The sequence below is a fragment of the Alligator mississippiensis genome, chromosome 4 (assembly GCF_030867095.1).
Source record: "Alligator mississippiensis isolate rAllMis1 chromosome 4, rAllMis1, whole genome shotgun sequence".
NCBI classification, from domain to species: domain Eukaryota; kingdom Metazoa; phylum Chordata; order Crocodylia; family Alligatoridae; genus Alligator; species Alligator mississippiensis.
Genome location: NC_081827.1, coordinates 213,009,689 through 213,034,836, shown reverse-complemented (window position 1 = coordinate 213,034,836; position 25,148 = coordinate 213,009,689). Strand labels below are relative to the sequence as shown.

At 40.7% G+C, this 25,148-nt stretch overlaps 1 protein-coding gene across 5 annotated transcripts in view; it reads left to right on the top strand.

The window, feature by feature from the left end:
* ERICH2 (glutamate rich 2) overlaps positions 1-24,947 on the top strand; it is a 60,462-nt gene extending 35,515 nt beyond the window's left edge. For 4 of the 5 annotated variants that reach the window (XM_059727295.1, XM_019480461.1, XM_019480459.2 and 1 more), the window contains exons 8-13: positions 28-122; positions 780-881; positions 7,487-7,671; positions 12,903-12,960; positions 15,749-15,820; positions 22,356-24,947. In XM_059727295.1, coding sequence (XP_059583278.1) covers positions 28-122; positions 780-881; positions 7,487-7,671; positions 12,903-12,960; positions 15,749-15,820; positions 22,356-22,501 — 658 coding nt within the window. In that variant the 3' untranslated portion in view covers positions 22,502-24,947. The remainder of the gene's footprint in view (positions 1-27; positions 123-779; positions 882-7,486; positions 7,672-12,902; positions 12,961-15,748; positions 15,821-22,355) is intronic. The other variant, XM_019480460.2, reaches the window with a different exon arrangement.
* Positions 24,948-25,148: the final 201 nt, after the last annotated feature.

Genomic DNA, 25,148 nt, shown 5'->3' with positions numbered 1-25,148 from the left:
TTTTTTCACTGGGAATGCAATAAATAGATGGGATGCTTCTGGCAAAAGTGTGAAGAATAAGCATTCTTCCAGGAATCCAGAGACTTATTTAAAACCACTTTGCAGTATGCAGAAAAATACAGGTAAGACTAGCATTTGCTTCACTGAGTTACACAAAGGTCTCTTACTAAACATGCCATATGCTAAAAGTGTTTTAAATCTAACCATAGATTAGCTCGCTTGTAGAAGAGAGAAGGTTTTGGGGGCTTTTTGGTGAGGCCTGAATAAGATATTTATCTTATTTGTTTTCTTGTTTGTATCTAGCTTGATGGAGATATCTTTGATCAGTTGTAAACAGCTTACCTCAAACTATAGAAACCATGCTTTTACAGTCCAATTATTACTTCATGAATTCAGGATTCACAGAGTATGTTATATATCAGCAAAAAGAGAACTTTGTTTTTCTCTCATAACAGTCTCAGAATACTACCTTCCATGAATACATGATTGACACTGTCTAGATAGATTAAAAGGAGCTGACAGATTAGCATGTGTTGTCATAAAACATGCACATTGTATATTGTAACTCTGGAAGTTCTGGAATTCTAGAACCCTGTTTCATTTGTACTCTTGTATAGCAGGCAAGAGGTTCTGATCAAACTCAGAGGTGTTTCAGTGGGATCTCCATATTAATACACAAAAACCTTTTATGCCTTCATGGAATTATCTTTTGGAATTCACATTACTGTCTCTTGGAATGGACTGCACTGTCTTGTTCCTTGTTTGTTTTTATTTTACAGACTCTCATACAGATCAGCAATTAAAAATGGATTTACACAGGCTGTCTGAAGAAACAAAGATCAGTGAAGCTAGAAGAGATAATATCAAATCAGAAGCCAGTGGTCAGTTTGAGTGAAATATAATTCTGAATCCTTGTCAATTTTCCAAGCAAACATTATTTTCCCCCAGACTTTCTTTCAAACATTTCAAAAATTGTTAACTTAGGAGTCTGATCGTGGAGAAAGGCTAAAGTGGGGTTTGATTTGTGTCCTCTAGTTGCAGTTGCAGTGTATAAAAAGGGTAGAGGTAAACCACACCTCCGTTGAAGGAACCCCTTAGGGACATTTCGGGCCTGATCCACACAAGGTCTTGGTCATCGTGACATTGAGTACTACTCTAATTTTTAAGGGCTTAGCTGACTAGAAATGGTATCCACACCCCACAGGTAGGCAGTTGGACTACATATACTTGTCATGAGACAAATTAGGTGCCTAAGATGGATCAATAAAACTCATATTCTGAGTGGGGAGCTGCCTAAACTAGCACATAGGAAGTGCTGGGAAGACAGGTATAACAAGCCATTGCTCCTATTAGGAAGCTTGTCACGTTCTTCTACGTGCGTGCCACTTTAAATGTGCCTATAAAACGTGATTTTTGTAGAAATCATTACAGTGTTCATTTCAGCTTACTTAAAGGAATAGATCAGAAACCAAATATACTTATAAAAGGGAGTATTTTCTGTCTTAAACTACCTCTTGCTATCAGTGCAACAACTGTAATGTAAATATTAAACAGTCGCATGTGATTGCCATTTCTTGTGGACAGTCAAATAGTAACTAGGTGTTATTTTGTGAGAATGTTGTCATTCACACAAAGGTACACTGCATGCAATGATTTTTTCCAAAAACAAAACTCAAATGTACTAACTCAATACAATAGAATTATTTAGAATAGAGAGGGCAAAAAATCTAGTGGAGAGAAAAAAATCTAGTTTATATAAAAAGAATTGGCCTGAATCACAATCTAGCCGTAGTTTCTATACAAGCTAGGTAAGTGTAGATCATATCATTACATTTTATGAAGAATGTTTTGTCTCCTGAGCTTCTCTCTCTTTCTCTCTTCTGTCCATTTCTCTGGACAAGTCTGTTTAACAAGACAGCCTTTGTACTCCAAGCAGCTGTAATACTTCCTTCCCCCGAGGTGTCTCCGGTCTCTCCCTACTTTAGTCAGTGATCCTTTTAATGTTTAAGGTAGCCTGCTCATCTGTCTATCCAGATGAAGATATTTACACAGATGTTTCTTTTTTGAGTACATATAAGAATTTCTTATAGCGTATCCATATTTTTAGAGATGTCTGCTCTTGTTAATTGCCCTTGGGTAAATAAGCTTGGGTTTCTGTTTTTCTCCTATTGCACTTATTTTTTCAAAATGTTTCCCTAAAGGTATATGAGGGGTGTTCTGAAAGTGTCTGGTCTGACAAGAATAGAATGAACTGTTTGTTTTAGTAGTCCCTCAACATCAGTGTACTTACTGTTTCTGTACTGGATCTTGGCTTTGCCTGTCTTATAGAAATTATTATCCAGAAACTCCTCAGCTGTTGTGATAACTTCATTATATTTGAAACCCTTCCAATGGAAGTTTTTCTTCAGCTTGGGGACCAGATATAATTCTGAGGGAGCCAAACTTGGCAAATGGGCTGGAATAGGAATCAGTTCAAAGTCAGTGCTGTGGTCTCTGCAACTTGGCATGTGTGAGTTAATGCATTGTCCTAGACTCAACTTTCTGCATGTCTTGTTTTTGATGGCTATTCACAAACACTAGGATAGTACTCCGTATCAACAGTCTTGCCTGCTGAGACTCAATCACCTCATTACTCTAAAAAAAAAATGACTATGACACTACCAATTGATACTTCCTTGAATTTTGTGGGAGGTAGAGCTGCATTTAATTCTCATACATGTTCGCTCTTTAGTCTCAGAACCAAAATCTTGAACCCATGTCTCATCCTTAGTCACAATCATGTGCATTAAGTTTTCTAGGTTTGCTTAAAACTACCCCAAAAGTTCTGTAGAAATGGCAAGTCGTGCTTTCTTCTGATCAGCATTCTAGGTACCCATCTTACTGATACTTTTTCATGTATAAGTCTTCCTTAAGATTGCATTTACTGACCCAGTGCTGATGCCTCCCATCTTGGGTTTGTGCTTGGGTGTTCATCTTCTGTCATTCCACACCATCCTGCAGCCTGCACCTTCTTCTAACATGTTGACCTCTCTAAGAAGTCCTGTTTTTGGTTCATCCTCAATGCTCATTCTCTCAGACTTAGTTTTTTTAACTATCTCCTTTTTTACCATGGCAAATGAACCTTCCACACCCACTATTGTTTCTCTGTCTTCCTGGGTTTTCTTCAGGGTCAAGACTTTCTTATCAAAATACTTGCCCACTAATCTGATTTCATTCTTCTCTTTCAATGGGGAAGGAAAGAAAGAGGATAATGATGGGATACTGGGGGTCCTAGTAACTGAAGAAATATTACATATAGTGCTATAAAATGTAGTGTTACTGAGATGTTTCCCTTTGAAAGACATACTATTTTGTGGCAGTTTCACCATCATTGTAACACTACAGACAGCTTGAACAACTTTTGGTAGTGCTGCAAGAGTGTATATACTACTACAAATGTAACTCCTGTCCACAGCCTACGAAGATTGAACTATGTGATCTAAAAACACATTACCGTTTAATAGGTGCTTCTATGTAGAGATGTGGGGTAATGGAAGTTTAATACACACGCATTTTCTTCACACCTTAAGTTAATTCACCGTAACTTTTCTGAGAGACCCTATCAGCCCTTGGGGTGATTGCTTTGGAAGAAGCCTCATTGGCGCACACAATAGTTTTTTCTCAAATGTGCCTGAAAGAAAATATTAACCTTAAAAAACAACTTGCTTTCTGCTTTTTAGAATTTATAGTAGTATAATTTCTTTTCCAACATTTCTATTCTTTATCAAGTAAGAATAGTTGACATAAATAGCACTTCTACTGCCCTTTAAGGTTCAGTCACAGTTTTTAATATGAGGTTTCTTCATTAGTACCTTCTAGCTTTTATGAGCTATGATGTCATAGAATTGTGGCTAGTAAATAAAGAACTATTTAATGCAAACTTAAAACTATCAAAAATTTAGAGAGACTACAGACAGGTGCTAATAGAACTTCAGTCAGCGATGGAAACTAGAAAATTGGGTAAATTTAACCTCATAATTGAGTTTGAGAAATTTTGTCCTGAGTCTGAGCCATAGCATTCTATCTCTGCTGTACCTCGTATATACTCCTGTACTTATAAGCATACTTATGCATGCACACGCACACAACTCTTGGGGAAATTTTGCAGTTGGGATCCACCAGCCTCACTCAGGTGAACTTGCAGTGTTTCTACTGTTATTTTGGGTCATCAAACACTAAGAGCAGAATTCAGGGGCAGATTTCTCTGGGAATAACAAAGACACATTGTCACTTTAGGGCTCTGCTACAAATCCTTAATTGCAACAAAAAACAAGTGCGGGGAAGGTTCTGTTTCCCTATTGCCCTCCTTATTGGGTAGATCATGAAAATAAATGTTTAGAGTTAAGGATTATTATGCCACTATTTTTCTCAGAACTATGAGTTCTTCTGTCACCAGAGGCTGGTGCATAAAAAACCCTTCAGAGAAACACGTGAAAACTTACCATTTTGAAAACTGGTCAGCTTGTCCTCTTTTCCCTTGTTGTTTCCAATAAGGTTAACACCCAGGTACCTTCAGCTGCTGATCAAAATGGTGGATCTGTCCAGTGGCTGGACTCCATTTCCCAGCAGACCCTGCCCATGTGGCTTCCAGCCAGTCTCCAAGGAGACCCTGGGAACTCAGGGCTGCGACACCGCAGGGCTGCAGAATGGGGGCTCTGCTCCAGCCTGACCCAACACTGTCATGGCCACACACTCCCAGGGTCTTCATGGAAATTAATCCTTAAAAGAGCTTTAAAAATAACCTACATATAAAATTATAGTGAATATAAACTATATGAAAAGGTTGATGTATCTGAATTTTGTTCAGAACAAAACTATCTGACAGCCACATGCTAAATTTCTTATGACCCGTTTTAAAAAAAAATTCAGCTCAAACTTAATGTTGGAGCCACAACTGATACTTCTTTAATATTGGTTTGGTTTGCATTAACTATCAATTACATGGTGTTTTTATTTTAACTCTAAATTATGATTTCTCCTGCTTTTATATTTCTTTCTTGCTTATTTATTCTGAGAAACTTGCTGTTACCTAGATCGCTGTACAGCAGAACCTCTTGCAAGAAAAATATTCCTTATAAAAATCTCTGTTAAGCACACACAAAGTAATGTATGTTGGCTACCACCAGGTTAAACATGATTATAATTGCCATTATTACTGTGTATTACATTTTTTTCTTGTTCTTTTTTTCAAATGCTAAGCTAAAAGGACAATTATTACAATGTAGGTAGAATTGTCTGTATTAGAACCTTCATTACTTTCTGTGATCTTATTCAAAATCCATTGATGGTCAAAGTCCTTCCATTGACCCTATGAAGCTTTTGATTGTGTGTTTCAGGAGCTTGTTAAATTGAAAGCTCATAACTTTAACGAGCCTGCTACCACACATTTTGTGTGTGTGTGTGTGTGTGTGTGTGTGTGTGTACAGTGACAGATTGGTTAGAGAAGTTGACACATTGTGAGCAAGCACAGTTCAACTTTTCCTGCATAACTCTTCCAGTAGCTTTCAGCCCTGATGAGCAATATTCCAGTTACTACAACATTGTTATGGAGAAACTGTAAACAGGACTTTACAGACATTGTGTTATGATTCAGTCATGTGAGTAAATGCCCCCTAAAGACTCAGTTGAGAGCAGGAAGCTGATTCTCTTTGTAGCCAAAAATTGATTTTTAAATTCAAAATGCTCCTGAGCAGTGTGTTCATGTCAATGTATTGTTCAGTGTATTTATGGGAGCATTGAATTAAACATCTTCCATAGTAAATTTCTTCTTCTACAGTCATTTTCTTCTAATTGAACATTCACGTTGGTGTGTCTATGTATCTGTGTATTCAATCACAGTTCTTATTTTATTCTTACCATGAAGCACACACATGTTGAGGCAGTAGATCATTTGATTAACTGAACATTTTGATGCCTCCTTTGGGGAAAAGAGATATCATCTCATACAGTTTGTTCTGTAATGGACTGCTCTGTTTTACTCCTGCAAGAAGAACAGTTTCATCTTCAGTAGTGAAAACCCCATCCAGGCCAGTTGTTTAGTAGGATTGCTCTTCTTCACCTTGGTGAAGCACATTTATCAAATCTGCCTGCCAGCACACACTTCTTCATCATCATTTTGTCCTACTAATGCTTTATGGTACTTAAACAAGATAGGCAAGATTGCTGGTTTTTTTGTGATTTTCTTTTCTGTTAGGCAAATCCAAAGAAATGTTCATTTACATTTAGCATGTGTTGTTGAGTATTACTCATACAAATCATGGCAGCAGAAAATAGGATCAAACTCATACAAATCCTGACAGTATCATATTCTTAAAGTGTGTGCAGTTGTAACTATCATTAGATTAAATAACCTATCCATGTACTATAATAATTGAGGATTTCACTTCTAAAAACTCAGGAAGTTCAGAGTTCTGAGTCTCATAGTAACTGTTACATTTCTAATTCTTGCTTTGTTTGTCAGATAAAGCAGCTATTCCTTAGTTCTTTTGAACACTGTTGCTCTATATAACAACTGCAAGTATAATGTTTAAAATGAAATTTCAGATATGAATGCCAGTATATAATGGGTGCTGACAGAAGTGACATTTGTCATGTGATTGACCCCTTGAAAGCACTCTACAGCCATGCCCTGACAGAAGTGAACAGCTGCAGAGTGCTTTAAAAGTGAGTGTTCATGCAACAAATTTACCCTCATTTAATGGGCGCTCAGATGAAGGCGCTACAAAGTGGAGCACCTTCATTAAATTCTGTCTGATCAGAGCTGGGCTGATGCAGCCCAGCCCCACCGCCAGGGCTGTCTGCAGAATGGGAGGGGAGAGAAGTGGGAGAAGGAGTTCCAGGCTGGAGTTTGCCCAGCCTGCACTGGAGGCAGGGGGCAGGTGGATTGGCGGGATCCAAGCCACTTGTTCCTCTTCCAGTTCAGGCTGGGCAAACACATCATGGAGTTCACTCCCTGCCCTTCTCCCACCTCCCATCCTGCAGACACCACTGAAGCTGGGAGTAGAGGTACAGGGCTAAGGAAGAGAGGCTGCAGACACAGCTCCTCCTAGATAGAGCTCTACTTTGGAGCCAATCTCCCACCTCCAACCACCCTTGATCCAACTGTGAATGTCTGTTGAGTTGCAGGGGGTCACTAACTCATGGCACTATCTGTGAAGTAGGGAGCTGCACGTCTGTCAGCACCCAATATTACATCCAAAAGGCTTAACTCTTCCCTAAGAGGGGCACGTACAATTCCAATAGAAATTGCACAAATGTACATGAGGGTGCAAACAGGCTCAGTAATATGTACATGGACTTTTTGTTGTGAGCAGAAAAATAGAAAATGTATTGAACTATATGCAAACATCTGAGCAGTGACCTAATTAGTATTTATGCGTTACTTTGAGCATACAAAATACTCTTTTTTGTTGTTGCTGTTGTAACACTAGAATATTTTGTATTTTAGATGAAAAGGAGAAAAATTCCCGAAGTGTAGAAAAGACAGCAAATAGTATTGAACTTCAGCCAAATAGTGTTGATAATCACAATTTTGATGAACTGTCACAAACTACTGATGATGATGAAAGCAGCAGTGAACATAGCGAAAATGAAAATGGGAAAGGAAGTGCACCAATAGAGTTGCTGGGAGAGGTAAATTTCAGATTTTTGTCTTAATGTAAATAACGTGATGTCAGTGATCCATGTACTCCATTGGGACTAATTCTAGAATGCACAACTCAGTTTTTTGTCAAGAACTTCCCAAGTCTGCAGTTCCAATGACTTGCATTGCAGTTGTGTTGATTCATTGGATCTTAATACCTTTAATTTGCAGACTCAAACATACTTGTGATTTTGGCTCATAGCTGAAAATACTCACTGGTGTGCAATTCATCAATTTTTTTTTCAGTACTTATTTTTTATGATAAATCGATATATTTACTGTACTGTATTCTCCAGCTGGCCAAGGTCTGTGGGCTCCAGCAGTTATGATATTATATGGGTGTCCAGCTCAGCATATTTTTTTCCTGCCCCAGGTATCCAAAGAGGGGAACATGCATTTGGCTTCAGTAGTTCATGTTCTCAGTCCCTTAGGCCCCTGGCTGCTGTTCTGTTCTCTAGGCAGTCTAGCTACTCAGCTTGAACTTCTGGTAATCTCTGCTCTTTGGTTGCAAAGTGGTTTCTAGCTGCAGGTTCCACTCTTCTGTAAAATAGAAAAGGGCTAGTTAGCTGTGTTAATCTAAGTTAAGCAGGAAGCAGGGCAGGGTGGCACCTTAATATAGTGAAGGAAGCATGCATTATTATCCAATTAATTTTCTGTTGTTGAAAAAGATGCAGCCTGAGACGCATTTGTAGGCAAGTCTCAGAAGGGCAGGATGACAAAACACAAAATGCTAGGTACCTGGGTACAGCAAAATAATCAATATTGCAGCAAAACGCAGACTTCTGTGCTAGTTTGAAAAATGCCAGTTTCAGAGCCACACAATCACAAAGTCTTGTCACCCCCAAGTGTGATCACTGGGGCCATTCACACCTCCCAGAGCCATTGTTTCTAGCTCTGTGTATTCTGACAGTGATCGTTTACATTCCATTTACATAGTTTAATTATTTTCTCTAGCCCTAAACAAAACTTAAAGTGAATCCTAGAGCACAATTTTGCAGCAAGATACAGCAATAGAATACTTAAGACTGTTCATTAAAGTAACTGATTATTAGTAATTTACTGTGGTGAAAACTACTCTTTCATGCATATACCATTCCTGTTTACTCTTTCAAAAACATTTTAAAATGACATTTATAAAAGATACCTATCGGTATTAGCTCTTAATAAGTCTAGCAGCTTTGTATAAACATGTTATATTCATTTATAGAATACAGAGTGTATTTGGAGGCATTTCATTTTTTCCCTTCCTATAAGTTTATTTCCAAAACTTGAGTCATAGAGAAGTAGGGCTGAAACAGACCTCCAGAGGTCAGCTAATCCAACCCACTGCCCAAGGCAGAATCATCCCTATCCAAACCATCCCATACAATCCATAGTGTAAACTCTACATAAAACTACTGCCAATCCTGACACTACACAGACCTAACACTCTAACCTGCCACAGGTAAAGCAGAAGAACCAATCTTCTATGAAAGGTTGTCAATATATGCTCAAGAGATCTGGGGTAGGGGGCTACACCCCTTACTACAAATCCGCCCACAGTCCATGCCAATGGGCTTCTACATGCGTGCACCGAGTCTGCTAACGCACGGAAATTGACACGCTCTAGCAGCCTCATGTGTCACATGTATCAGCATTACCGCACATCTCTGTGTTGACAAAATGGCAGTGGCGCGCTTTGAAATAAAACACATTCGGTGAGCTTTATTTCAAAGCATCTTGCTGCCATTTTTTCAGTGCTGGAGCATGCGGCAATGCTGATATACATGACATGTGGGTGCTTTTAGTTAGTGTGGCTCACTAATTAAAGCGCCCAGTGCCACATCCAGAAACACGTGTAAAGATGCCCAATCTTATCATAGGATAAAAATTCCTTCCTGACCGCAAATATGGTGATTGGTCTGACCTTAAGCAGAGGGACAAGACCCCATAACCAGGAACCTCTCCCAGCAGGATCATTGGCACACTGCAGTCAGCCTTAGCTGCCGCCAACACCAAAGGTTTTTGAGGAAGGCCTGACACATGTAGCAGATAAGGGGAAAAGTGGGGAGCAATCAGCAAAGCCCAGAAGCATGGCAAATACCCCTAATAGAACCTGGGCATATGCCTAGATCATCCTCACCCAGTGGCTATCCAACCTCTTTTTCAACACCTCCAGTGATGGAGAGTCTACAACTTCCCTAGGTAGTCTAATCTACTGCCTCACTGTTCTAACAGTAAAGACGTTTTTCCACGTTTGAAATATGAATATGAAAATGTTTGGTAAGTAGTAGTTGTCATGGTGTTTGAATGAGTAGGCTGTTTACTCAATATCCAGTCTTTATTTTTAAGAGTAATTCAGCACTTAACTACTATTCAGTAAATCTTAAGCATGTGCTTATGTTCTCATGATTTCATTCAGTAACTGTAATGTTCATGTGCTTGTACACTTTTGTTTTATTTATAAGGTTTGTATTGTGGAATAAATTTTTCTGCAAAATTGCGCATTCAGCTGTGCCTCCCACCCCCCAAAGTGAAACTGTCTATGAAGAAGTTGACAAAGCTGTATTAGGCAGGAGGCAGGTCAGTGTGGCACCTTATAGACCAATTTGTTCAGACAGCCATGAGCTTTCGTAGGCTGCAGCTTACTTCATCAGATGCTACTGCTAGAGATTTGACAAAATAAAATATAGCCTACAAAAGCTCACGCCTTTCTGAACAAGTACAATTATAAGCTGTAAGGTGCCACATTGCCCTGCCTTTTGCCCAACTTCAGACTGATACTGCTAAGTCCCTCCCTCTATGCATGGATAAAAGGTATATTAGTTGTTCTTAAATATAAAAAGATAAGAGGTGTAAAAAGACTTAAATCTAAATCATATGCTGTGAGAAAAACATGGGCAAAACTCAAGAAAAGAAAGTAGAGTGGGATTTTATTGCCTTTTCCATTATAAGAGAAATAAAAGATTCATGGGCCACAAATCCTTAGAACCTACAATGTAATTTATATCTTTACATGGAAAAGACAAAAAGATGGCACTGAAAGATGAAAGGAAACCTTTAAAAGAACTTTTATTATGGCAGGCTAACTGCATTTGCTGACAAAGAAACATAAAGGTCTGGCTCTGCCAATTATGAACACAGCTCTGAGAATTTAGAGATCTGCCAAGTTTAACAGCTCTCAAACTGTCTACTTGACTTCAAATAAGAGGAAAGTTTTAGTATTCACTGTTAAAATGACAGCCAACAGTTACCAGACAAAAAGAGGGAGAAAATAAAGATATCTTGTATAGTATGATGCATTTTGGCTAATGTTGATTTTTAATGATGATCACAGTATGAGTCATGCTCACTTATGTTGTTAATTAGTTTTTAATATGGTGCCTTTACTAAAATAAGAAGTTTCTGGTATTGCTCTTAACCTTTGTCTCTCTACTGATAATGTACCTTCCAATTTCAATGAAATGTGTCTCTTGTAGATTTCCAGTTTTTAGTTTAATATGGCCTCTTTAAGTCATCGAGATCTTTGTGTATTTACACTTCAAGAATGTTTGTTTTCCTTATTTTTCTAGCATCAAATATTAAATTTAGAAGTTTTAGATTTCATCTGAATTGATGTCTGAAGTAAGCACTAATCCAACATGTGTTATCAGGAATTGATTAAGGCCCTATGTCCTCAATATGCCATGCTTTCAGGAGGACCTTGTTTTTTTGGATTTTTTGGTTTTACACACACAAACATCTTTTCAAGGCTATTAATTGTATTCAGTTATGCTGGGACAGCTAATAGGATAGATGTGTTGCACTGTTGTAAAGCCTGATATTACTCAGAAAAGTAGTTCCATTGAAGCAGTTAAACCACCTACAAAGTTGAGCATACACGTAAGTTTTACCAGAGTAATGTGCTGTGTGCTCAGAGTTGCCTAATGGGTACATCTACACGTGCATTTAAGCTCAATTAAATTTAATGCGCATTAAGCAATTTTTGGCAGGGGTCTACACATGCAGGGACGTGACACTAAAGTTAGTCCCAAGTCCCTGCAGCCCTGCCATGTGCCCCTGTGGCCACTGAGGGGAGCTCCAGCCACATGGCTGCCAGGGAAACCCTGATTCCTAGCCAGCCTCTTCCCTGCCCAGGAGCTGTGCGCCCAGTGCAAGGGCAGCACACAGCAGCTCCCTCCTTGCCTCCCCATACCAGGGATGCCCCTGCCCCTGCCAGTGATGCCTAACACCCCACTGCTCCAGCCCGGCCCCTGCCAGCGATGACCAGTGCCCCACACTCCTGCTGGCCATGTTGCTAGGCCTGCTATCCCAGCAGCACCTTCCCCTGCCTGCCCAGGCCACAGGACAGCCATGCAACCGCCTGTGGGAGGCCCTGCCCAACCCTCTCCTCCTGTTCTCCCCACTCCAGCCCACCTGCCCCACCACCCACATAACCCCTACCCATCCCCAGCACCGCTCTCAGGACATGCACATGGGTGAAAAGAAGTTGTTGGGGTTTTTTTGGGGGGGGGTTGTTTTATTACCCCCACAACACCCACCCACATTCCCCCCTGAACAAAGAGAGCCCACTCGCCAACAATATAAAACCTGCTTACAAGTGGGATACTATATGCAAGGGGGAAATGATTTAACATTTTGAGTGTTCCAGCCCAGAGTGGGGGGCCGTAGCGGGGATCTAGGGGGCAGGGCCCTGGGGCAGGTGACCAGTAACCCAGCCCCTGCATGTTTCCTGGGGCTAGGCTTAGGCTGACCCCATGGTGGCAGGACAGACCCAGCACTAAAGTTAATGCCGGGTCACATCTATATATGCGTTAATGTGCATTAACTAATCATGCCTAAATTTGATACCTGCATTTAGGCATGATTTGCCCTAGTTAATGCACATTAAGGGTGTGCACATGTAGACGTGCACCCATAATGTGCATTAGCTTAGACATTAACGCATCTCATGTAGACACGCCCAGTTACACAGAAATAGAATCCTCAGCACCAAGGTGTAATAGCTTGAATAGAGCTTGTGCAGTTTATCACGGGACTAAGAGATGTGGTCTTCGATCCACACTTGGAGCTGCTTAATTCAGTAGAGAAGGAATATAGTTCATAGCTCTTAGGGAAAATTGTTCAAAGATTTCACCAAAGTGTATTTTGTCTATGCAAATCAACAAATTTGAAACTAATTCTGATTTCCATCCATATTTCTCCTAATTCATCTTCATGCTAAACCATATTTTTCTTTCAGTTCCTAAAAGCAATAATGGGTGGAAACTATAGTCTAGCAAAAAAACTTTGTCATATGAGTAAGTACAACTTTTTTTCTGTTTCATATTATTTCTCCTCCTCTCCGTTTTCTTAATTGCTGTCAGCAGTGGGAGGGGGGGTCCTGCAGCGACCACCCGCAGGCACCGCCGACAGTATCAGTGGTACCTTTTCATAGGCGATGCACCGCCATACTCAGGGGGTGCATGTGCACCTGTGTTCACCCCCTATGCATCACCAGTGGCTGAAAGTTTCCTAAAACACAAAGTTATGGTAGCACTTTTCATATGAGGTCCACCCCCCAAATATGAATTAATTCTACCACAGAGCACAACAGTAGGTTTTTATTGGGAAAAAGTCAACAGCATACTGAGTTATATTAACAGGAGTGTAGCTTGCAAATCAAGATACATGACTCTTCTACTATATTCAGCACAGATAACACCTCACCTGGAATATTGTTCAGTTTTGGGCCCCACACATCAAGAAAAATGTGGACAGATTAGAATAATCTTCTTAATATCTAGAAATGTATACCATCTACCACAACTATATAAAACTATAGCTTGTGGGACAGTAGTATCGGTTGCTCTCTCCTTAGTTAACTCTGGCTTACGGCAATAGTTTTACAAAATTATTGTCCCATGGTTAGAATTTTAGAAATCTAAATAGATGGTACTTTACCCTATTAATTATGCATCCCTGCTATGGTGTGCTGTCTTCTACTTCAGCAGCTCTCCTACAGCCCCTGGCCTGGATTCTTACATCAGTTTGTTTCCTTTCATTTAAGGTACTGCATTGTACTTTTTGCTAGTTCTTAGATACCAGATGGAACAAAGTATTGCTGCTGATGCTTTCAGTAGCACCAGAAGAAGAGAAAAAGGAAAAAAAAACCCAATTAACTAAAATGCTGACATTGTAATATTTGTTTTCAAATTACATTCTTTATTAGATTTAGCACACACCCATACTTTCTTTTGTAGTATTGGTGTAATTTGTCTGATTTGGATGCTTCCATATCCCCCACCTGTAAAGGTAACCAGGTTAATTTAATTCAGGGACAGCTTGAGCACTCCTGTTGTTTTCAGCACTTGTGTAGAGCAGAGGTGGCCAACCTGCAGCACAGGTGCCACATGTGACACAGACAGCCTCTATGTGTAGCATGTGGCAGACTGGGAAGGGGACAGGCACCATAGCAGCAGGTAGGGCAGGGAGCAGAAAGTAAAGCAGCAAATCGGGCAGAGAGCACAGGACAGGAAGCAGAAAGCAGAGCAGCAGATCAGGCTGGGGTCAGAAAACATGATTCAAGTGGCACTTGGGCTAAGTACATACAGTCAAAAAGCCCAAGGCTAAATTGATTCAGTCTTTGCAAGTTAGTCTAATATGCAGAGATTAAACTGAGAAACAACTGGGCAGACATTCGCTTTTGATTCAGGAAATACAGCCCGATACCTGCAGTGGCTCAGGCCAAAAGCCAGGGGACTTTAGAGCACGGCTCTCTGGCACATAGCCAGCATGGGCTGCATGTTCACTTCCTCTTCCTGCTGTCCCTGAAGTCTCTCGGATTTGCAGTCTAGAATTACAGCAGCAGGACTCTGCTGGGTTGCTCATTACTTTCTCTTCCTGCTTCCAGGTGCCTCTGGGATTTGTAGTCCACAGTCACAGCCAGCAATAAGTTTTTAGCAGAGCAGCACAGCTCCATACTCAGGAGTATGGAGTTTAACCCCCCTCGGGAAGGGAAGTTTAACCCCCCTCCATGGCCCCAGACCCCAGCTAGGGTTTGCCGGAGGAGGGGCAGGCCCTGCCTTCCCCCGCCTCCCTTACCTCCGAACCCTCCTCTGCTGGAGTAGACAGCACAGCCCAGCCCAGGGCTGTAAAGCATGCTGGGATGCTGAGGGACTCTGATTTAACTTGAAACAGGAAGGGGTCTGGGACAGACATTGCATAAACTGGTTTGACCCAAATCAGACAGTTAAGTCTGATACTACATTCAACTAGGTTTATCTTAAACCAGTTTCAGCCATTTTGAAACTGTTTTTTGTGAACTGAAGTTTTGTTACAGATTTAAGCCAGTTTCTGATTACTTAAACTGGTTTATGTGTAGCCTTGGAGATGGTACAGGGCTAAATTGGGCATACCTTCCAGAAAGGTTAACCTCTCACTGGTGTAGAGTACTCTAGCCAGTTGTATCAAATACCATCGGTCCTTCTTTTTTGTTTTCTTTTGTAGTGAAAAAATTGCTCAGTTTCCGGTTTACCTGTTTTCTATTTACATTATTTAAGTTTGCATTCAGTAAAGTGCTTAGGTATTTTAGCACGATAATATACTATTGCATATGTAGAAATTAGTCTATACTGTCATTATTAGTTCTAGATATTTAGATTGTGTATACATTTTTATGTTTTTATAAGTTTGTGTTTTTTTCTTAATTTAACTTTGTCTGAATTTCTTGAACTGGTTTTGTTTGGTTTCAATTTAATTATTACTTTTTGTAGCTTTGTATACTCTTAAATTATCAGTATGGTCTGTAAACCTTAATTCTAGCTTACTGTAGTATTTTTATCTGGAAATGTTAATACAACTAATGGGAAAAAAAAATCTTTTTTTTCTCTTTAAGTCTTTGAAATCAAAATTATGCCACCATGCAATAGTGTAGCCATTAACAATATGCCTTTAGATTATTTAGGTAAGAATAGATATCCCGGATACGCAGTTTTTTATACCTATAGTTACACTTCCATAAGCTATAAATGGCAGTCTTACAATGAATTGTCTGTTTGTTATGTCACTATATAGACATTAGTAATACATCCTGTTGTCAAATTGCAGTACTGATCTATGAACCAGAAAATACTGAGGCCAAGCAGTTTCTTCCACTGCTTGAAGAAAAATTGCTGATGGGTAAGTTTGAGGGTTGTAACCACTCAGTTTTTGTAAAAGCATTCATGCTTTTCACAGATAAACAATATTTGGGAGTGTTATGCCTACTTGGACCCTACTTATTTTTTTTTAAATATTTGTTTTAAAATGCAAAAACAAGTGTTTACTGTTTTTATATTTAATATGGTTTGAGTATGATGCACTACACAACAAAATCACATATAAGCAAACATTTCCTAATTGTTGATGTTCAATTTTCAAGCACTAATACTGTCTTTTACCATAAGTTTAGCTGTTCTTGCTATAGGCAGTTGAGTTGGCTTAAACAGAAAGTCATGTTGTCAACAAGTATGAATCATACGTGCCCATAAAATGGTTATTTGGCCAGTGATGTTAACCAAAATGGACAAGATCATTTGTCACAGGCTAGGAAAATACAGCATATAATTTGGAGGAAAGGAATTTCAGAAGCATCTTTAACACATGTTTTTACTCTCCCAATTCTCGCCTAGTTAGGAATTATACCTGTCCCCCAACATTAGACCTGCCTTCAGGTCACTTAAACTAACTCACATCAGCTGCTAGTGTTCCCAGGGGCCAGTGCAATAATTTAATAAGATGTGGCATAGGTAGGGGTCTACCTAATTTGAGGAGGTGGCCAGCTGATTTCACAGGGAGATCACAGGGCTGAATTGATCCAGTTGGGCCCCACCCCCATGCCTGTAGCCGAGGGGCCCTGTTGGCCCTGCCACTTGCCATTGACTGGCTGCAAGGGCTGCCTGTCATATGGCCCTGTCCCTCACCACTAATTGGATTCAAGGGCTGTCTGTCATGCAGCCCTACCACTGGGGGCTGCATGACAGCAGTGGATGGGCAGCCCCTCTCATCTTTTCCCCCAAGTGGGCTGCACAACTGAGCTGCAGCACTGTGAGAACTGCTGGGCCCGTACAGATTCATAGATGCTAGGGTCAGAAGGGACCTCAACAGATCATAGAGTCCAATCCACTTCCCAGGCAGAAAAGAGTGCTGGGGTCAGATGAGCACAGCCAGATGCCTACCCAGCCTTCTCTTAAAGACCCCCAAGGTAGGGGAGAGCAACATCTCCCTTGGGAGCCCATTCCAAATTTTGGCCACCCTTACCATGAAGAAATTTTTCCTGATATCTAGCCTAAATCTGCTGTCTCAGTTTGTAACCATTGTTCCTTGTTACCCCAAGAGGTGCCCTGGTGAACAGAGCATCTCTGATCCCTTGCTATATTCCCCTAATGAATTTGTAGGTGGCCACAAGATCACCTCTTAGCCTTCTCTTGCATAGACTGAAGATGTCCAGGTCCCCCAGTCTCTCCTCATAGGGTTTGTCCTGTAAGCCCCTAACCATACGAGCGGCCTTCCTCTGTACCCTCTCGAGTCTGTCAACATCCTACTTGAAGTATGGCACCCAAAACTGGACGCAGTACTCCAACTGCAGTCTGACCAATGCTGCATAGAGGGGAAGTATCACCTCTTTGGTTCTATTTGTCATGCATCTGCTGATGCATGATAAAGTGCGGTTAGTTTTGCTGACATTTTCGTCACACTGACAACTCATGTTCATCTTGGAGTCCACTATGACTCTGAGATACCTTTCCGCTTCTGTGCTGCTGAGAGGGTCACTTCCCAGCCAGTAGGTGTGCAGGATATTTTTGCACCCTAGGTGCAGCACTCTGCTCTGGTCCTTGTTGTACTGCATCCTATTGTGTACTGCCCACTCCTCTAACCTGTCCAGGTCTGCCTGTAATTGTTCCCTACCCTCCAGAGTGTGCATTTCACCCCACAATTTAGTATCATCCCCAACTTGGACAGAGTACACTTCACACCTACATCCAAGTCACTAATGAAGATATTGAAGAGTATAGGTCCAAGGACCGAACCCTGTGGGACCCCACTACCCACATCCTTCCAGGTCACTACAGACCCATTTACTACCACTCTCTAGGTGTAACCATTCAGCCAATTTGCCAGCCACTGGACTGTATAAATATCTATGTCACAGCCTCTTAATTTATTTATGAGAATGGGATGAAATACCATATTGGAGGCCTTGCTAAAATCCAAGAAAATGACATCTACCTCTACACCTGCATCTAAGCTTTTTGGGACCCTGTCATAAAACAAAGCCAGATTTCTCAGGCATGATCTACCTGCTACGAATCCATGTTGGTTGCCCTGCTACATTATTTTTCCTGCTGGACTCCCACAAATATGATCCTTCATAATCTTTTCAAAGACCTTTCCAAGGATGGAGGTGTGACTGACTGGCCTATAATTACTCAGATCCCCCTTCCTCCCCTTCTTGAAAATAGGGACCACATTGGTCCTTTTTCAGCCCTCCAGGACCTGACCCAAGCTCCATGAGCAGTCAGACAGCCATGCCAGTGATTCTGCTATGACACCAGCCAATTCCTTCAGTACTCTCAGATGCAGCTCATCCAGGCCTGCTGACTTGAACGCATCCAGTCCATCCAAGTGACTTTGCACAAAGTCTGGTGGGCTGGCGTCCCTCTGCCCATCTAAGAACCCATTAGGAGACTTAACTTGACCCCCTGTTCAAGAACACTGAGGCAAAAAACTTATTCAATAACTCAGCCTTGTCCCCCCTGTCTGTCACTAATTGCTCCTTGTTCATTAGGGGTCCTATGCTGCCCTGTGCCTTCTTTTTACTCCCTACATACCTAAAAAAAGACTTTGTTGTCTTTGTGTTGCCAGCCTCAGCTCTGTAGTTGCTTTGGCCTTTCTAGCTGCCTCCCTGCAGGTGCGGGCCAAGTAGATATGCTCCTTGGTAGCTTCCCCCTGCTTCTACCACCTATATGCTTTCTTTTTTGCCCTTAAGCTCCCCTGGATTTCCCTGTTTAGCCAAGGAAGTTTTTAGGTTCCTTTCCGCTCGTACTGGGATAGTCTCCCTCTGTGCCTGAAGGATCACTTCCTTTAGGAACAACCACCCTTCCTGGACTCCCATCTCACCAATACTCCGATCCTGCAGTGCATCATTGACTAGACTCCTAAGCACAGTGAAGTTAGCCTTCCTAAAGTCAAGCACTTCCACCCTAATAGTTATCTTACACACCATACGCTGTATGGTGAATTCAGTTGATTGGTGGTCACTGTCCCCAAGGTGAGCATGAAGCTGTAACTCCCCTAGCAAGTCATCCCCCATAGCCAACACTAAGTTCAGTAAGGCATTGCCCCTAGTGGGGCCGTATACCACCTGCATTAGGTGAAGGTCCTGCATGCAGGTTAAGAACCTACGTAAACAGCTGGATTTGACTGACTGCTCCTCCCAGCAGATGTCAGGGTAGTTTAGGTCCCCTATGACAACCACATCCCTGTACAGCCTCTGAGAGCTGCCTCAAGAATCCTAAGTCTAGGTTTTCCTCTTGGTGTGGTGGTCTGTAGCAGACCCCCCTTCCCCCCCCACCAACCGACCTCCATGTATCCTAACGCATAATGCCTCAACTTTCTCCTCCTCTGATCCCATTTTGATTAGGATAGATGTATAATGCTTCTTTACATAAAGAGTAACACCGCCCCCTTTCCTCCCTACTCTTTCCCTTCTGTACAACCTGTAGCCCTCAATGTGTACCATTCAGTCATGGGTCGGGTCCCACCAGGTTTCTGTTAGCCCTTTAGTGCCACCAACGAGCCCTTTGGTGCCCCACCATTCTGATGCCCAAAGGGCCCCTTAGTACTTACCTGAGATGTACTGTTGTATGTCTCACAGTTTGTAGGTTCCAGACTCTCTCCATCTCCTGCTTTCCCATCCCCCATCAAATTTAGCTTAAAGCTTCTGGGAAACCAGCATTTTATTTTCAGTAATCTTTTTTTTTTTTCCCCATGGATTTCACAGACATTGCCCGCTTTCATGGGCAATACCAGATTTTGCAATTTCCATGGAACTGCAATTTTGGTAGGTCCCTAGGTATAGGGAAACCATAGATAAGCATCCATGTTCCCCTTTTATTACTATTGTATTGGCTTCAGGGGAGAGGAAAAATATTGTAGCTGTTACACAGACTATTTTTCTGGAGGGTCCTCCTGTATTGGAGTGATCCTCTGCAGGCCAGCCACACCAGTTTTAGACCTAATTTATGCCAATATTAAATGCAAAGCGCTTATATTTCAGTCCTGAGCCAACCTGATAATATTTCAGGATCAGAGCCAACCTGACAATTTTATCCTTGTAATTTACCACCTCAAGTAGTTGACTGCCTCATCAGTCAGCAATTCATATTAAAATATAGTGTATTTCAAAATAAGGCTGCTGAGCTTAAGAACTTAATACATGCTATTATATTTTTCTTTGGCCCCTGGCATGCATTTATTTAATAGCACAATGGACCTTGGCAAGTAGACTAAGTTATAGTAGTAGTAATGGCACGATTAGGATCTAATCCCCAATTCCAACACTCCTGCCGTGCACATGTGGCATGTTAGGAAGTGTGAATGATGGAATCAGGGATTAGATCTCAGTCACACCATTATTACTTGCTAGTGCAGGGAGAACCCAGAATTATGATCCTGAGTTCCCCTTACACCAGCAAGTTGAAAGAAGAGTGCCTGTAAGTCCAGATGGGCCAGGAATCAGCTGATGTCAGCTGGACCTGGGGCCTTACCAGGGACTCAAACTGGCTTCCAACTACCTACCCACTTTTTAAAGGTCTGGGGCACAGTGAGCCCCAAATCAGATGCCCCTGACACCCCCAGATGCTGGGCTCATGATGATGCTGCCTCCAGCCCAGTCTCACTGATTGGATAGGGGATGGGTGTGTCCCAGGCTCTGGGGCTACCCCATGTTGTATCTCTGCACAGCTGAATGTTGGAACCTGTCATGAGTCAGCAGCAACTTGCCACACATTCAGTGGAAGGCATGATACAAACAAGCCACAAAGATATTACCCATTATATGTGAAATATCTTTGTGGCTCATTTCGCATATTGCCACACCATAAATTGGCTTTAACTCATGGCCAGGTTACTGTTTATGGTGTGTGCCAGGGGTCCATCCCTGGGCCTGTCTAACCTAGGCCTGACCCTCTGTCTCTGGGCTACCCACCCACCTACCTCTCCTGCCATGCGTTGTTTGAACAATAATTATGGTGTTACTCAGGTGGGAGGTTGCCCATTTACTACACCAATGCTAGGGGTCATTATCCACCGCTCCAAACCTCCCCTCCATGGTGGCCCATGTCGCACAGATGGTATATAAGTGTTGACCTGTGCCCCCCTAGCGTTGGCATCTGATCACCGCCCATCGCTGCACCCCCCCCTGGCACAGCAGTGTGCCCCAATGAGGCCTCCTCCTCCCCAAATAGCCTCAGCCCAGTCCACTAGATAAAACAATAACATAAGTATGAGCCCCTGGGCTATAACATAATACAAGTCATACGGGCCACACTGTGGCTTCTTAAAAACCCCAAACTACTCCTCACGCATTGGGCACCCCCCCCAGCTCTCTGGGTACCTTGTAGACTCCTAGAGCCTCATTAACCACAGCATTCCTGGGTACTTTTGCCATGCAGGAGCTCTCTTCCCCTGGCCGCTTGTCAGAGACCTCCTCCTGTCAGTCTCAGCCCTGGGGTTTATATGTGCCCAGAGGCCTATCCCCTTCCTGTCAGCTGAGCAGCTTGGGTGGTTGGGCCATTAACCCCTACCCTCCTGGTGCTTGTTCTTCCTGTAGACTTGGGTCTTAAAGGGGCAGCCCTGCCTCTTAGTAACAGGGCTAGAGTTCCCTGTTACATGGTGCGATTAACATCTTAATCACATCTTAAATGTAATGTGTGCCAGCGCCCTTTGTTTTAAATTGGCCCTAAAATTGGAACATTCAGGTTCCAAAACTCTGCTTAATTCTTTTCTTTCTCACCCACATAATAAGTTGGAGACTTGTTTTCCCTGTAGAGTAGCTGAATTACAACAAAATTTTCTATATGCTACCTCCCTTCCAAACTATATAAAGACCAATCCTATAAACACAGATAAGACTAATTTTATTTCCATGAAAAGTATCATTGACCTTTGCATTGTCTAGAAACGCCCATATTTTACACTATAAAATATGTTTTAACTGTACAGTCAAAAAATGATATACTTGACAAAAATGGATATTCCTTTCCTTATAGGAAAATCAGTAAGTTTCCAAAAACTCACACCTTTCAGAAAAGATGCATTTTTAGTATATTGGGTAACACCCAAATTGTTTACTAATTTATTAAGGAAAACATGACAAATCTACCATGTAAAGTTCTTCCTGTACTAGAAAGTATATAGTTTAGCTACTTCATTGAAAATTAGAGAGAATGAATAAAATATCAGTAAGGCCATTAATCATTTTTAGTACAAAGTAAAATGCAATGAGGCTAAATTTTAAAATAAAATTATTTTCAAAATATGTATTTTGGCATTTATTTGGAAGATAGTACCCAATATCATGTATTTAGAATAATGTCTCCTTTGCAGGCATGTGTTATGATAGCTAAAGCTTCAAAGATTACTTAAACATGTATTTTGCACATTTCTATGGTAGAAGGTGCCCAGAATTCTACTGATACAGAAAGTGAAGAAACTGATGAAGGGAGTAGTGATGACAGCGAAGAGGATACTACTAGCAGTTCCAGTAGCAGTGAAGATGAGAGTGAAGAAAGTTCTGATGATTCTGATGAAAATATATAACAGCTCAGAAAGTTCTGTGTATATTGAGTTGATTTTGATTCTTTTTATTTACATCATCTTTGTAAACAGGCATATTAAAATGCAATGCTCAGTTATATTTTTTCTCTTGTACCACTGGAAATTTTTGCATACGGATAACCACCTTCTCACACAGTCCACCAAGCTAAGTCTGTTCCATACAATATTTGTTGTAAAAAAAAAAAAAAATGGATGCCCATAAATGTAAATCCTAAAGCTTTTTCCTAGGTGAACAATCAAGCAGGTTAAAAGTTATTGTGTGCATTATCAATTGAGCAGAAACATTAATTCTTATTCAGCAGTTTTATGTTTTCAGAATTGACAGGCTGCTGATCTTCCGGAGTGATTATGTAAAAATGCCTTCTGCAAAATGCTGGCAAGGAGGAAGATGACACCCCACCCCCTAGAAAATACAGCATCTTAGAAAAATCAATTGGGATTTGTTTTCTTGTTTTGCCTTATTAAATGTTGTCACTATGGAAATACCTGCTAAAATTTTCTTCATTTCTATATGCAGAGTTTGAATTTATTTTGGATTATTACAGTTAATATGATGTAAGAGGGTACAATGCCAGTGAAAGTTTCTTGGTCAGATTTTGAAATAGACTTTACATTATGTTAAGACAAGTCAATATATAGTTGATCAGAAAAAGTAGTAAAGTGGCATAACATGCACCAATTTGGTGTTCAGTAAATGCGCAATATGAGGATACCTTACACATTCAAGTGGCAAGGAGCACAGCAGAAAAGGCAGCAGACATCATAGTGTGATGTAACCAGAGTCAGGAAAAGTTCTGAACTAGTTTGGCTTGCATGAAACACTGCATGATTGGGCCTGCAATGTAAAATTCACTAAAAAAATTCAGCCATTTCTGGTTATATCTACTTGGACCCTACTGCCAAAGACAGTCTGCTGTAGAAGCAGGCTGAACAGTTTTGTTTGTAAGAGGAGAAATGAATAATCTATGCAGCAAAACTGTAGGGGTATTTAAATGAGTCAGAATAAATAAGGACTGATTCCTGAGAGATGCTGAACACCTTCATTCTAAAGTTAATGGGGATGAAAATGACTAACACCTTTGAGAATATGGCTACTAACTTATTGGGATTAGTTTTGGTGTCTGCTTCAAACATACTATACCTGCTTGTTCATTTGGAGGTTGCTCTGAGAAAAAACTGCTGGATCAAATCCAAAAAGTAGTCACATACATGCTTCTTTAACTGGAACAAATCATGGGCATATAGTCATTCATTCCTCCTATATTATACATACTTTGATTTTTCTGGAATGATGTTTACAGTAGTGAGAGTGATTAGTGTATATCATTGAGAGATGGATTCCCTTCTAGCTCTATATCCTAAGAAAAATACTGGAAATGTTAGGTCAACGTTTGGTTCACATTCTGTGTCAGTACATCCACCCTTTCAAATGCAAAAATTTGTCTGGGATGTCTACTAGATGCAGTAACTCAAAACAGCTTTACAGTGCCTGGGTAGTGAAGACTTGAACTAAACCTTGTTATGGTAATGGAAGAGACAATGTAATGACATTCCATAAGCTTTCCCCTAGCTTAGGACCAACTAGTAGAGTTTTACCAACATCTTTGCTTTCAGATATATACTAAGCTTAACGTCCCTTTCTTCCTCACTGAGATGAATGCAGATTACCAGCTGTTTGACATCAAAAGCTGTCAAACATCTAAGAAAGATGTTGTGAGAATTCTTACTATAGTGCAGTCACTTTCTCATGACACACAAATTTCCGATGAGCAAAGGGATCCCAAGATTATTTTTCATCATATTATCATAAATATTACAGTGGTTTGTATGTTCAGGCATTACCACCAGACTGCTAATGGTCCTTTTCTGGAGCACTGTCAGTTTCAAAGAATCTTAGTTACATAAGCACAGCCAAAGAGCCAGAAAGGTACCAGTAACCAAAAACAGTGCATGTATCTTGAAAAGTTTACTTAAGTTGATTGGCATCTAAATGTAGAAATAGTCAGTTCTCTTTTGCTAGAGATAACAGTGTTATCTTGATTAAGTCTGCAGAAAGTGTCTTTTCCTGTTTCCTTGGGTGCACAGTATGCTATTTTAAAAAAAAAAGGTGCAAGACCTTTTTTGTATAGTACCTTGTGTTATTGTAGACAGTATAAAGATACATTCAAGATTTACTCTGAATGTTATGTTTAATAAAGTCTAATCATGAAAAACAGTCACAGTTCAATATAGTACTTTGGGTTAAAGGAAAAGAAATGTCACAATAAACTGCTTTTTGTTTCATCCACCGGTATGTTTTATTGTTGCATATGACTATTGGAGCTTCAAGCCTCCTTGTTAATATCAGCTTCTAATTGTGTTCATTGCTTTCTCTTCAATGTAACAAATCAGTCTTAAATAATACAGTTAATAAATATAAAGGAATTGATGTTTTGTTCATTTTGGTACGAATAATGATTGTTCAAATCATGATAAGAGGATCAACTCCTGAAAGTAAACTTTGAGAGAAATTAATTGGGTAAGAAATGTATTTGTGTATAGGTAGGCATGCATAATGCCTGTTACTGATGGTTTTCAGGATTTCCTTGTGCAAAACTGTTTTGGTAAATGAGACCTAGAAGATGCTTGT